This window comes from Panulirus ornatus, chromosome 22 (assembly GCF_036320965.1).
Source record: "Panulirus ornatus isolate Po-2019 chromosome 22, ASM3632096v1, whole genome shotgun sequence".
NCBI lineage: Eukaryota > Metazoa > Arthropoda > Malacostraca > Decapoda > Palinuridae > Panulirus > Panulirus ornatus.
In genome coordinates, this window is record NC_092245.1 from 9,364,018 (window position 1) to 9,380,067 (window position 16,050).

General features: G+C 41.0%; 1 protein-coding gene across 1 annotated transcript in view; it reads right to left on the bottom strand.

Annotated features, from left to right (window-relative positions):
* Positions 1-16,050, bottom strand: part of LOC139756525 (protein turtle homolog B-like) — a 207,413-nt gene that overhangs the window by 7,064 nt on the left and 184,299 nt on the right. The window contains exons 11-12 of the mRNA XM_071676009.1: positions 3,996-4,125; positions 1,283-1,620 (exon numbers count right to left, since the gene is read on the bottom strand). Of these exons, the coding sequence (XP_071532110.1) occupies positions 1,283-1,620; positions 3,996-4,125 (468 nt within the window). The remainder of the gene's footprint in view (positions 1-1,282; positions 1,621-3,995; positions 4,126-16,050) is intronic.

A 16,050-nucleotide genomic window follows, 5' to 3' on the forward strand; every position in this document is an offset into this window, starting at 1 on the left:
ATATGGTATACCGGGGTAGACGTGCTGTCAATGGACTGAACCAGGGCATGTGAAGCGTCTGGGGTAAAACATGGAAAGGTCGTTGGGGCCTGGATGTAGATAGGGAGCTGTGGTTTCGGTGCATTATACGTGACAACTAGAGACTGAGTGTGAACGATGTAGATTAGTGGCAAGTGACATTTATCAGGAATCCATAAAGAGTCATAAGCAATGACTATCTGGACTGAGAGGATTGATTCATGAGGTTCACATTCTTTATGTAGAGCTCTTCTGTGAGACGATCGTTCTACAAACAGAGAAAGAACCGATGTTTTATGACACCACTCTGCACTCTCCGAGAAGTAATCCAGTCATTTTCAGGTCACCGTAGATATTCCGTTTACAGTGATCCTATTTCATTGCTTTCAGAAGAACACTAATGTCTTGGTAAGATTCCTGCTTATGTACAGTGTTCCAGAGGTACACTGGGAGATTCACATCAGTTGTGGAGAACTACCCCCGTTTAAACTGCTCATTTGTTAAGTATATAAACAGATGTCACTTTGAAGGATCACTCGCTTGGCAAAATGTCCTGTAGAGATTGCTAGAGTTATAACAGTAGCGTAGTTATAACCTTTGCATCCAACATTATAACAGTACCAAGTTTTTACAAGGGGAAATATGTTTCTTCTTTGGGAAGTAAGGAACTTTTATTATATAGTGGTGTAATAACTTGTTTTTTAATATATGTTAACGTGTATTTCTCGCGTGCCATATATCCGGACATTTCTTAGCGAATATTTCAACTCTAGATGTGATAGACAGATTCCAATTAATACACCATAAACAAAGTCTTCAAACTGACTAAGATAAGATAACAGCGCCCAGGAAACAAGATCATTGCTGACCAGTAGATCAGTGACGGTGTCTGTTCGAAAAGTACGATTTACATGTATTGTGACTTACTTATCAATTTTGCCGTCTCTTAGAGAACTTATCGTCCAGTACAACATTCGAATGTACTTTCGATTCAAACATTTCTATATTTCTAATTCAGTATACTCACTCCATACTACATGGTTTATATGCAGGAGGGAACAGCATCTGCTGTCTTGCTATCTTGTCTCAGTCAATGTAAATTCAGGATAAGGAATTCCATTATTGCAATCTAGCATATAACTCATGATGCAACTAGGTCTTCTATTATCTTATCTCCCCATGTACTAATCTTGTATGGGTGACCTAATTCCTGTTTGCCTACGTACAGTCATGCACCACATCTTGCTACTATCACATTACCAACCTGAGTGTCCCTCTCGAGGCAGCTGGTGTGGTGGGTGGTGACGGGAGACAGGTGGTGGTGGTCTGGAGTGCCGTCAGCCTCTGTATCTTGGCTTGGGATGTCCTGCTGGGTCTCCACATGATGAGGGAGCCGAGTTCGGAAAGTGATGAGCAGGATGAGAACAATGATGATCAGGACCAGCCCTGCACCTATCCCTAAGGCGGCTGGCATGAGTGAGGGCATGTCCAACATGGTCAGGTATTTGTTTTTACCATCACTACCACCAACACCAGTGAATGTATTGCCAGGCCCACCAACATTTTTGCTGCCATCACGAACTTCTGCTTCGGAGGGGCCGTCTGCAGGAGAGACAGGGAACACAGTCTGAATACCTACCTTGATTAACAATTTTTGAAAACATTATCTATACGTGCCTGCCTTTCTCGCCATAACGATAGTCAGGTATAGCATCATGAAGAAATATCCTCACGTTGTTCCTTCTGATTCCACATTTATGTATACAGAGAGAGAGAGAGAGAGAGAGAGAGAGAGAGAGAGAGAGAGAGAGAGAGAGAGAGAGAGAGAGAGAGAGAGAGAGAGAGAGAGAGAGAGAGAGAGAGAGAGAGAGAGAGAGAGAGAGAGAGAGAGAGAGAGAGAGAGAGAGACTTTTGTGTGTTAATGTGCTGAGAGGTGCAACTAGAGGGATGTCTGATCATTATCTTGTGAAGGCAAAGGTGAAGATATATAGAGGTTTTCAGAAAAGAAGAGAGAACGTTGGGGTGAAGAGAGTGGTGAGAGTGTGTGAGCTTGGAAAGGAGACTTGTGTGAGGAAGTGCCACGAGATATTGAGTGCAGAATGGAAGAAGGAGAGAGCAAATGACGTAAGGGGAGTGGGGTAAAATGGGATGTATTTAGGGAAGCAGTCATGGTGAAGTGCCTGAGGATTGGTGGAATGCATGTATAGTGCCATTGTACAAAGGCAAAGGGAATAAAGGTGAGTGTTCAAATTACTGAGGTATAAGTCTGTTGAGTATTCCTGGGAAATTATATGGGAGGGTATTAACTGAGAGGGTAAAGGCATATACAGAGCATCAGACTGGGGAGGATGAGGGTGATGTATACATATGTACTAGTGTGGTTGGTCACCAGCAAGGTGATGTATACATATGTACTAGTGTGGTTGGTCACCAGCAGGGTGATGTTCACATATGTACTAGTGTGGTTGGTCACCAGAGGGGTGATGCTTGCCTCGCTCTTGTTTATATCTGGCTTTTACTGACAGTAAACAGATGACGTCATTAGTTCGGTCACCCACGTTACGTCACCTGTCATGCTGGACATACCTTTTCAATTGGTGACACAACATGACCTCATCTGGATACATTCCCTTCATCAGGTGAAAAAAGAAGAAAAAGTAGAGCCTCAGTATGCATTCTAACCCAGAAACATAAGTTGAAAGCCTAATGTGAGCGTCCCTAGTTAGTGCGCCTATAGTGGTGGAGGAAGAAGGCTATTCTGGGACACGTTAGCTAACCTGATCTAAAAATATTATATCTTTTATATCAAGGATGAAAAGTGATCTTATAAACTGCTGGCTGTGGAGTCATTATAAACTGCTGGCTGTGGAGTCATTACAGACCACTGGCTGTGGAATCATTATTATTCGCTGCATGTGGGGTCATTATAACTCACTGCATGTGGGGTCATTATAACTCGCTGCATGTGAAGTCATTATAAACTGCTGGCTGTGGAGTCATTACAGACTACTGGCTGTGGAGTCATTATCATTCGCTGCATGTAGGGTCATTATAAACTGCTGGCTGTGGAGTCATTATGACTCGCTGCATGTGGAGTCATTATAAACTGCTGCACGTGGGGTCATTATAACTCTCTGTATGTGGAGTCATTATAAACTGCTGCATGTGGGGTCATTATAAACTGCTGCATGTGGGGTCATTATAAACTGCTGCATGTGGGGTCATTATAAACTGCTGCATGTGGAGTCATTATGCTACAATTTTTTTCCTATCCATGATTGTTGAATAAGCTGGGAACTCCGAGGCATAAATCGTCTCAGAACTGCATCATAATGTAAACCAGACATACCGTAAGGTGAATGTAGACTCATTCTGGATATGACAAACTTATCTTGGAGTTAGATGAAGGACCAATATAATCAATAAGGTAACACCATTAGGCTAACTTGATGAACAAAAAGCTTTTTATTTCATTTTTGATGATTGGGATAACTTCTGCAAGGTAAACTCAATTTAAAGCTTATAACCGTTCAATGAGACTAGAAAAATGTCTGAGCTAATAGTCTCTTTATTAGGTTTGTAGACTCAGAGAGAAGACTGAAGACTTACCTCGAGACTAGTAGACCAAACATTAGATTTACTACAGCACAAACACATTCAATATGTCTTGTAACTTTGTTGTACAGCTGTTAGACTCGCCCTGGGGACAAAGTGCAAACTATGTTATCATTAGACTCACACAGAAACTGGATGTTGCACTCAGAGACTCATCTTAAGGCCGGTAGATTCACTTTGGGCTTGGAGACCCAACATGGTGCTGGTGGAGTCACGATGGTACTGGTAGACATACTATGGACTGGGAGACTCAATATGGGGCTGATGGAGTCACCATGGGACTGGTAGACATATTAACATTGTACATTAACATGGTACTTATGGACTTCCTGTGGGGCTGACCATGACGATGTTAGACTCACCGTGGGGCTGGTAGACAGAACCATTGGACCCCATGCTGGATATGGTCGTATGGATCGAGTTGCTGGAACCCTTCTCGTTAAAGGCGGTGATGACTAGGTCGTATTTCTGCCCTGCCTGCAGTGTTTCCACCTGAGATGCGATAAACAACATATATTTATTTTTCCATTCTAAATGATTTCCGTCTGCACGTACATACTACAGAGCATTTCAAGGAAAACAATCCTGTGCAAATATCGAATATGATGTTTAAGATTTAGAATCAGAACATTTACTCGCAGTTTTCATAACTACTCGCATGCATGCATTGCTCTCTTAATAAAACCTTCTAACTGCCTCTAGCATTTTTCCTCCCTTACAGTATACTCGTAAGACCTGCCACAAGGCATCTCAATCAACCTTCTCATATGCTTTCTACAGTTCAATTGATACTGCATACAAACCCTTGTGTTTCTTTAAGTATTTCTCACAGGCATAATAAAAAACAAACACCTGAGCCACACATCCTCTACCACTCCTGAACTTACAATGTTCTCCTCAGTCTAGTGCTCTATGTATGCCAATATCCTTTCAACCACTATTCTCCAATACAACTTACCAGGTCTATTCAACATAAAGTATCCCTTCGTGTTAAGAACGCTCAACTATCTTCCCTTTATATAATGGTACTATATAGTTATTCCGTCAATCCTTAGGCACTTCACCAAGATCCATACATACAAAGAAAATCCTGATCAATCACTTAACAACATTCACATCCTCTTTCTTAAGAATTTCAACTGCTATACCATACACTTCAGCCGCCTTGCCGCATTTCATGGTATGAAAGGTTTTCATCACCTTTTCACACTTTATTAAATCACTTGTCATGACATTTTCCCTTTGCAAATCTCCCTAACCATAACTCCCCACATCTGCTACCCTATCATCAACACATTTAACTGTCCTTCAAAGCATTCGCTTCATCTCATCTGTACCTTATCTTTGCTTGTTACAACTTCACCATTAGACCCCTTTCCTAATGATCCCATTTGTACTCTTTTTTCTAAATATATACCAACGTCCAAATCATTTTCTTATTCTTCCTGAAGTTTTCTGATACCTGGTTATCCCAACTCTCACTTGCCCTCTTTTTCGGCCCCTGCACCTTCCTCTTGACTTCTTGACGTTTTTTCTCGTACATCTCATAATCATACGCACTCCTTAAATGTAAGTATCACCCATACACCTGTCTATTATCTATGATTAGCAACTTATTTTCGTCGCCCTGCCATTCACTACCGTTTCTCACTTGCCTACATCCCATCTTCTACATGTCACATACTTCTCTCACACGTCAGCACTGCTTCCCTACATACTTTTCATTTCTTTCCCATTCCGTAACGTCACTGGTATTTCTTCACTCATGCATCTCATCTTAGCTTACTTACCTTCGCCACTCTCTTGTCAACCACATTTTCTCTTTTCCGAAAACCTGTACAAATCTTGACCCTCGTCTCCAACAGATATCCCACAGCTGTCCCTCTCAGCACATTCTTAACATCTTGCTAAAACCATCTCTATCAGGCTTATCACATATTTTTTCCAGATCCATAGATGCTACATACAAATCCCTCTCATTCTCCATGTATTTCTCACACATTCTTCAACGCGAATACCTGATCTACACATCGTCTGAAAAACGCTATGAATTAAAGATCACACCCGTTAAGATGGGGGTCCCTCAAAGTGACCCAGAATTTGACTTATGGCAGTCAGCTGTGGAAGGAAAAAAATCTAACGTACGAACTCCTTAATCACATATACTATAGTCTTAGATGTTTCCCACATTGTCTACTGGTTCCTTGAAAGGTAATGTTAAAAGAATGTCCTCACAAGGTGATTCCCTCCTTTGGTTTCATATCGTTTATTTCATTATCTATCTCAAAAGATATTTCATATTCTGTTGTCAAAAAACCCATTAACGATGAAACATGAAAGTTTTGGTTCTAGATCTCACAGCTTCATAATGATTTTTCTCCACGTGAGAAAAATATCCGGCATGTTGCAGATCATATAAGGCATTACTGTAGTTGATCAAGAGGGCAAAGGTTAGTCAGGTTCTCGGTGTATCACTGAGCACTACTGTAGTTGATCAAGAAGGCAAAGTTTACATGCAGGTACTACAGTTACCTGGACAATACACAAAGTTAATGTTCGGGGAGTGTAAGGTTGCCATAGTCCAATGCAGCAGAGAGCACTTAATGCTGAAATGATTATTAAAGAAGCTTGCTTAGGTTCTTTCTTTACCTAATGAACCATTGAAGGTAACTCATTTTCCTTATGATATTCATACTGCTGGACCAAGAGATTTTGAACGCCCATTGACCAATTACCCAGACATGTGCAGAGTTACAGAATAATGAAAAATTCTCATCCTGTAGTTGAAAAGGACAGAAGTGTCAAACATTGCCTCGATTCTTTAGCCTGAGTTGAGGCCACATAAGATGATAGAGATCCCTCACCACAGTAAACCTTATTTTCAAAAGTCTAGGAGATATCAAGAGCTTTTTCTACTTAGATATGCAACAAGGAAGTCGTCCAATACCTAGACCACGGAAGATTCTCCCAAGTGAACTTTTTCTCGTCTGAACACCGTAAGTTCACTTTCCCACATTATGTAGTAGGAGACTCACCTTGCCTAGGGAAGTGAGTCAGCTGTTGTTCGCCGATGATACAGCGCTGGTAGCTGATTCGAGTGAGAAACTGCAGAAACTGGTGACTAAGTTTGGCAAAGTGTGTGAAAGAAGAAAGCTGAGAGTAAGTGTGAATAAGAGCAATGTTATTAGGTACAGTTGGGTTGAGGGACGACTCAACTGGGAGGTAAGTTTGAATGAAGAAAAACTGGAGAAAGGGAAGTGTTTTAGATAACTGTGAGTGGATTTGGCATCGGATGAAACCATGGAAGCGGAAGTGAGTCACAGGGTGGGGGAGGGGGGAAAGGTTCTGGAAGCGTTGAAAAAAGTGTGGAACGCGAGAACATGATCTCGGAAAACAAAAATGGGTATGTTTTTAAAAGAATACTGGTTCCAGCAATGGTTGCGAGGGGTGGACTATAGATATGGTTGTGCGGAGGAGGGTGGATGTGTTGGAAATGAGATGTTTGAGGAATATATTTGGTGTGAGGTGGTTTCATCGAGTAAGTAATGAAAGGGTGAGAGAGATGTGTGGTAACAAAAGAAGTGTGGTTGAGAGAGCAGAAGAGGGTGTATTGAAATGGTTTTGCCACATGGAGAGAATGAGTAAGGAAAGATTGACAAAGAGGATATATGTCTCAGAGGTGGAGGGAACAAGAAGTGGGAGACCAAACTGGAGGTGGAAGGATGGAGTGAAACAGATTTTGAGCAATCGGGGCCTCAACATGCAGGAGGGTGAAAGGCGTGTAAGGAATAGAGTAAATTGGAACGATGTGGTATACCGGGGTTGACGTGCTGTAAATGAATTAAGCCAGGGAATGTGAACCGTCTTGTGGTAAACCATGGAAAGTTTTGTGGGGTCTGGATGTGGAAAGGAGCTGTGGTTTCGATGCACTATACATGACAGCCAGAGACTGTGTGAACAAATGTGGCCTTTGTTGTCTTTTCCTAGCTCAACCTGACACGAGTGCGGGGATAGGGGGGGGGTGTCATTTCATGTGTGGCAGGGTGGCGATGGGAATGATTAAAGGCAGCAATTATGAATTATGTACATGTGTATATGTGTATATGTCTGTGTATGTATATATATATGTATACGTCTGCTTCCTTACGCAATCTCGCTAACGCGGGAAACAGTGACAAAGTATAATAAAAAAGTATATGAAAATGATATATATATACGTATTTATATATATATCTATATATATATATATATATATATATATATATATACATATATATATATATATATATATATATATATATATATTTATCCCTGGGGATAGGGGAGAAAGAATACTTCCCACGTATTCCCTGCGTGTCGTAGAAGGCGACTAAAAGGGAAGGGAGCGGGGGGCTGGAAATCCTCCCCTCTCATTTTTTTATTTTAATTTTCCAAAAGAAGGAACAGAGAAGGGGGCCAGGTGAGGGTATTCCCTCAAAGGCCCAGTCCTCTGTTCTTAACGCTACCTCGCTATCGCGGGAAATGGCGAATAGTATGAAAAAAAAAAAAAAAAAATATATATATATATATATATATATATATATATATATATATATATATATATATATATATATATATATATATATATATATACATATATATACAAACGAAGTTTGTTCCACAGCTTCTCAAAGCTTCCAGATCTGTTCCTTTCCTGTGGGTGGACGATGCTTACCTCACTGGCCTCCTAGCCAACAAGGCTGGTATTAAGAAATTACCATTCCATAAATATTATGGAGGCCCACACTCGCAGCCTGAAAAGCTTGGGCACCAGGTGGCCTGGTTTGTGAAGTTTGCCCCACGACCTGTCTGGTGGGACATGATTGTCAACTACCATCGGAACCATTCCCTAAACAACCCTGCTAGATTTCTTCCTGAGGGAAAATTCAAATTCTGAGTTTGGGTTTTTGGGAGTTACATTTGTAAAAGTCATTGAAGTCGAGTATTCGGGATTCCTTTGCCAAGCTGGGCAACCCCAGATGCTGGAATGTGGAATGGTACCACTTTCGTACATACCAAAGAATAAGTATTGCCACTACTCCGTTGCTATCCTTCTAGAAAACTAGAGTCTTGCTTATATGGCAATCTTTATGTTACTATTTATTAATATGAAAATAACCCACAGTTCCTATACACCTTTACCTTACTTTGCTTAGATAACCCATATATGGAGTAGCAGTTAGCATTCCTGACTAAGACGTATTCATAGGCTGCCTAGGATCCAATGCATGGGTTTGAATCCTGGTTGCAGCAGTTGGTCAGCAGTCAACCCAGCTGTTCATCTACCCCTAATGGTTTGGAGATAAAATGGGTACCTGGTTCAGGCTAGGGTGCATATAAATGTGTATAACATTAATGAAATGGCCTTGATTAGGGCCTCAGTTGCCCATGCCATCTAGGCTAACATAATATATATATATATATATATATCCCTGGGGATAGGGGAGAAAGAATACTTCCCACGTATTCCCTGCGTGTCGTAGAAGGCGACTAAAAGGGGAGGGAGCGGGGGGCTAGAAATCCTCCCCTCTCGTTTTTTTTTTAATTTTCCAAAAGAAGGAACAGAGAATTGGGCCAGGTGAGGGTATTCCCTCAAGGCCCATTCCTCTGTTCTTAACGCTACCTCGCTAATGCGGGAAATGGCGAATAGTTTGAAAAAAGAAAAGAAATATATATATATATATATATATATATATATATATATATATATATATATATATATATATATATATATATATATATATATATATATTTTGGAAAGGATCACAATTTTGCGCGTGATCAAGATATTCCTATGAGTCCACGGGAATTTTTTGTGTTTCATTTTCCCCGTGGACTCATAGGAATATATATATATATATATATATATATATATATATATATATATATATATATATATATATATATATATATATATATATATATTCTTTCTTTCAAACTATTCGCCATTTCCCGCATTAGCGAGGTCGCGTTAAGAACAGAGGACTGGGCCTTTGAGGGAATACCCTCACCTGGCCCAATTCTCTGTTCCTTCTTTTGGAAAATTGAAAAAAAAAAAAACGAGAGGGGAGGATTTCCAGCCCCCCGCTCCCTCCCCTTTTAGTCGCCTTCTACGACACGCAGGGAATACGTGGGAAGTATTCTTAATCCACTACATATTTTTTTTTTTTTTTTTTTGCTTTGTCGCTGTCTCCCTCGTTTGCGAGGTAGCGCAAGGAAACAGACGAAAGAAATGGCCCAACCCACCCCCATACACATGTATATACATACGTCCATACACGCAAATATACATACCTACACAGCTTTCCATGGTTTACCCCAGACGCTTCACATGCCTTGATTCAATCCACTGACAGCACGTCAACCCCGGTACACCACATCGCTCCAATTCACTCTATTCCTTGCCCTCCTTTCACCCTCCTGCATGTTCAGGCCCCGATCACACAAAATCTTTTTCACTACATCTTTCCAACTCCAATTTGGTCTCCCTCTTCTCCTCGTTCCCTCCACCTCCGACACATATATCCTCTTGGTCAATCTTTCCTCACTCATTCTCTCCATGTGCCCAAGCCATTTCAAAACACCCTCTTCTGCTCTCTCAACCACGCTCTTTTTATTTCCACAGATCTCTCTTACCCTTACGTTACTTACTCGATCAAACCACCTCACACCACACATTGTCCTCAAACATCTCATTTCCAGCACATCCATCCTCCTGCGCACAACTCTATCCATAGCCCACGCCTCGCAACCATACAACATTGTTGGAACCACTATTCCTTCAAACATACCCATTTTTGCTTTCCGAGATAATGTTCTCGACTTCCACTCATTCTTCAAGGCTCCCAGAATTTTCGCCCCCTCCCCCACACTATGATCCACTTCCGCTTCCATGGTTCCATCCGCTGCCAGATCCACTCCCAGATATCTAAAACACTTTACTTCCTCCAGTTTTTCTCCATTCAAAAACCTCCCAATTGACTTGACCCTCAACCCTACTGTACCTAATAACCTTGCTCTTATTCACATTTACTCTTAACTTTCTTCTTTCACACACTTTACCAAACTCAGTCACCAGCTTCTGCAGTTTCTCACATGAATCAGCCACCAGCGCTGTATCATCAGCGAACAACAACTGACTCACTTCCCAAGCTCTCTCATCCCCAACAGACTTCATACTTGCCCCTCTTTCCAAAACTCTTGCATTCACCTCCCTAACAACCCCATCCATAAACAAATTAAACAACCATGGTGACATCACACACCCCTGCCGCAAACCTACATTCACTGAGAACCAATCACTTTCCTCTCTTCCTACACGTACACATGCCTTACATCCTCGATAAAAACTTTTCACTGCTTCTAACAACTTGCCTCCCACACCATATATTCTTAATACCTTCCACAGAGCATCTCTATCAACTCTATCATATGCCTTCTTCAGATCCATAAATGCTACATACAAATCCATTTGCTTTTCTAAGTATTTCTCACATACATTCTTCAAAGCAAACACCTGATCCACACATCCTCTACCACTTCTGAAACAGGAGTTGTGGGAGTATGTGATAGAATATAAGAAAGTAAATTCTCGATTAATATGGGTAAAACTGAAAGTTGATGGAGAGAGATGGATGATTATTGGTGCATATGCACCTGGGCATGAGAAGAAAGATCATGAGAGGCAAGTGTTTAGGGAGCAGCTGAATGAGTGTGTTAGTGGTTTTGATGCACGAGACCGGGTTATAGTGATGGGTGATTTGAATGCAAAGGTGAGTAATGTGGCAGTTGAGGGAATAATTGGTATACATGGGGTGTTCAGTGTTGTAAATGGAAATGGTGAAGAGCTTGTAGATTTATGTGCTGAAAAAGAACTGGTGATTGGGAATATATATATATATATATATATATATATATATATATATATATATATATATATATATATATATATATATATATATATATATATTATGTGTGTTATTTTGCTTTGTCGCTGTCTCCCGCGTTTGCGAGGTAGCGCAAGGAAACAGACGAAAGAAATGGCCAAACCCACCCACATACACATGTATAGACATAAACATCCACACACGCAAATATATATATCTATACATCTCAATGTATATATATATATATATATATATATATATATATATATATATATATATATATATATATATATATATATATATATATATATATATATATATATATACACAGACATATACATATATACACATGTACATAATTCATGCTGTCTGCCTTTATCTATTCCCATCGCCACCTCGCCACACATGGAATAGCATCCCACTCCCCCCCTCACGTGTGCGAGGTAGCGGTAGGAAAAGACAACAAAGGCCACATTTGTTCACACTCAGTCTCTAGCTGTCATGTAATAATGCCCTAAAACATTGCTCCCTTTCCACATCCAGGCCCCACAGAACTTTCCATGGTTTACCCCAGACGCTTCACATGCCCTGGTTCAATCCATCGACAGCATGTCGACCCCGGTATACCACATCGATCCAATTCACTCTATTCCTTGCACGCCTTTCACCCTCCTGCATGTTCAGGCCTCGATCACTCAAAATCTTTTCACTTCCATCTTTCCACCTCCAATTTGGTCTCCCACTTCTCCTCGTTCCCTCCACATCTGACACATATATCCTCTTGGTCAATCTTTCCTCACTCATTTTCTCCATGTGACCAAACCATTTCAAAACACCCTCCTCTGTTCTCTCAACCATACTCTTTTTATTTCCACACATCTCTCTTACTCGATTATTGCTTACTCGATCAAACCACCTCACACCAAATATTGTCCTCAAACATGTCATTTCCAGCACATCCACCCTCCTTGCGCACAACTCTATCCATAGCCCACGCTTCGCAACCATACAACATTGTTGGAATCACTATTCCTTCAAACATACCCATTTTTGCTTTCCGAGATAATGTTTTCGACTTCCACACATTCTTCAAGGCTCCCAGAATTTTCGCCCCCTCCCCCACCTATGATTCACTTCCGCTTCCATAGTTCCATCCGCTGCCAAATGCACTCCCAGATATCTAAAACACTTTACTTCCACCAGTTTTTCTCCATTCAAACTTACCTCCCAATTGACTTGACCCTCAACCCTACTGTACCTATTAACCTTGCTCTTATTCACATTTACTCTCAGCTTTCTTCTTTTACACACTTTACCAAACTCAGTCACCAGCTTCTGCAGTTTCTCACATGAATCAGCCAGAAGCGCTGTATCATCAGCGAACAACAACTGACTCATTTCCCAAGCTTTCTCATCCCCAACAGAGTGCATACTTGCCCCTCTTTCCAAAACTCTTGCATTCACCTCCCTAACAACCCATCCATAAACAAATTAAACAACCATGGAGAAATCACACACCCCTGCCGCAAACCTACATTCACTGAGAACCAATCACTTTCCTCTCTTCCTACACGTACACATGCCTTACATCCTCGATAAAAACTTTTCATTGCTTCTAACAACTTGCCTCCCAAACCATATATTCTTAATACCTTCCACAGAGCATCTCTATCAACTCTATCATATGCCTTCTCCAGATCCATAAATGCTACATACAAATCCATTTGCTTTTCTAAGTATTTCTCACATACATTCTTCAAAGCAAACACCTGATCCACACATCCTCAACCACTTCTGAAACCACACTGCTCTTCCCCAATCTGATGCTCTGTACATGCCTTCACCCTCTCAAACAATACCCTCCCATATAATTTACCAGGAATACTCAACAAACTTTTACCTCTGTAATTTGAGCACTCGCTCTTATCCCCTTTACCTTTGTACAATGGCACTATGCAAGCATTCCGCCAATCATCCGGCACCTCACCATGAGTCATACATACATTAAATAACCTTACCAACCAGTCAACAATAGAGTCACCCCCTTTTTTAATAAATTCCACTGCAATACCATCCAAACCCGCTGCCTTGCAAGCTTTCATCTTCCGCAAAGCTTTTACTACCTCTTCTCTGTTTTCCAAATCATTTTCCCTAACCCACTCACTTTGCACACCACCTCGACCAAGACACCCTATATCTGCCACTCTATCATCAAACACATTCAACAAACCTTCAAAATACTCACTCTATTTCCTTTTCACATCACCATTACTTGTTATCACCTCTCCATTAGCCCCCTTCACTGAAGTTCCCATTTGTTCCCTTGTCTTACGCACATTATTTACCTCCTTCCAGAACATCTTTTTATCTCCCTAAACTTTAATGATACTCTCTCACCCCAACTCTCATTTGCCCTCGTCTTCACCTGTTGCACCTTCCTCTTGACCTCCTGCCTCTTTCTTTTATACATCTCCCACTCATTTGCATTATTTCCCTGCAAAAATCGTCCAAATGCCTCTCTCTTCTCTTTCACTAATAATCTTACTTCTTCATCCCACCACTCACTACCCTTTCTAATCTGTCCACCTCCCACGCTTCTCATGCTAGAAGCATCTTTTGCGCAAGCCATCACTGCTTCCCTAAATACATCGCATTCTTCCCCCACTCCCCTTTCCTCCTTTGTTCTTTCCTTTTTCCATTCTGTACCCATTCTGTCCTGGTACTTCCTCACACAAGTCTCCTTCTCAAGCTCACTTACTCTCACCACTCTCTTCACCCCAACATTCTCTCCTCTTTTCTGAAAACCTCTACAAATCTTCACCTTCGCCTCCACAAGATAATGATCAGACATCCCTCCAGTTGCACCTCTTAGCACATTTACATCCAAAAGTCTCTCTTTCGTGCGCCTATCAATTAACACGTAATCCAATAACGCTCTCTGGGTATCTATCCTACTTACATACGTATACTTATGTATATCTCGCTTTTTAAACCAGGTATTCCCAATCACCAGTCCTTTTTCAGCACATAAATCTACAAGCTCTTCACCATTTCCATTTACATTACTGAACACACCATATATACCAATTATTCTCTCAGCTGCCACATTACTCACCTTTGCATTCAAATCACACATCACTATAACCCGGTCTTGTGCATCAAAACTACTAACACACTCATTCAGCTGCTCCCAAAACACTTGCCTCTCATGATCTTTCTTCTCATGCCCAGGTGCATATGCACCAATAATCACCCATCTCTCTCCGTCAACTTTCAGTTTTACCCATATCAATCTAGAGTTTACTTTCTTACACTTTATCACAAACTCCCACCACTCATGTTTCAGGAGTAGTGCTACTCCTTCCCTTGCTCTTGTCCTCTCACTAACCCCTGACTTTACTCCCAAGACATTCCCAAACCACTCTTCCCCTTTACCCTTGAGCTTCATTTCACTCAGAGCCAAAACATTCAGGTTCCTTTCCTCAAACATACTACCTATCTCTCCTTTTTTCTCATCTTGGTTACATCCACACACATTTAGACACCCCAATCTGAGCCTTCGAAGAGGCTGAGCACTCACCGCGTGACTCGTTCTTCTGTTTCACCTTTTAGAGAGTCAAAATACAAGGAGTGGATGGTTTCTGGCCCCCCGTTCCCGTCCCCTTTAGTCGCCTTCTACGACACTTGAGGAATGCGTGGGAAGTATTCTTTCTCCCCTATCCCCAGGGATATATATATATATATATATATATATATATATATATATATATATATATATATATATATATATATATATATATATATATATATATATATATATATATATATATGGTGAAGAGCTTGTAGATTTATGTGCTGAAAAAGGACTGATGATTGGGAATACCTGGTTTAAAAAGCGAGATTTACATAAGTATACTTATGTAAGTAGGAGAGATACCCAGAGAGAGTTATTGGATTACGTGTTAATTGGCAGGCGCGCGAAAGAGAGACTTTTGGATGTTAATGTGCTGAAAGGTGCAACTGGAGGGATGTCTGATCATTATCTTGTGGAGGCTAAGGTGAAGATTTGTAGGGGTTTTCAGAAAAAAAGAGTGAATGTTGGGGTGAAGAGGGTGGTGAGAGTAAGTGAGCTTGGGAAGGAGACTTGTGTGAGGAAGTACCAGGAGAGACTGAGTACAGAATGGAAAAAGGTGAGAACAATGGAAGTAAGGGGAGTGGGGGAGGAATGGGATGTATTTAGGGAATCAGTGATGGATTGCGCAAAAGATGCTTGTGGCATGAGAAGAGTGGGTGGTGGGTTGATTAGAAAGGGTAGTGAGTGGTGGGATGAAGAAGTAAGACTATTAGTGAAAGAGAAGAGAGAGGCATTTGGACGATTTTTGCAGGGAAAAAATGCAAATGAGTGGGAGACGTATAAAAGAAAGAGACAGGAGGTCAAGAGAAAGGTGCAAGAGGTGAAAAAAAGGGCAAATGAGAGTTTGGGTGAGAGAGT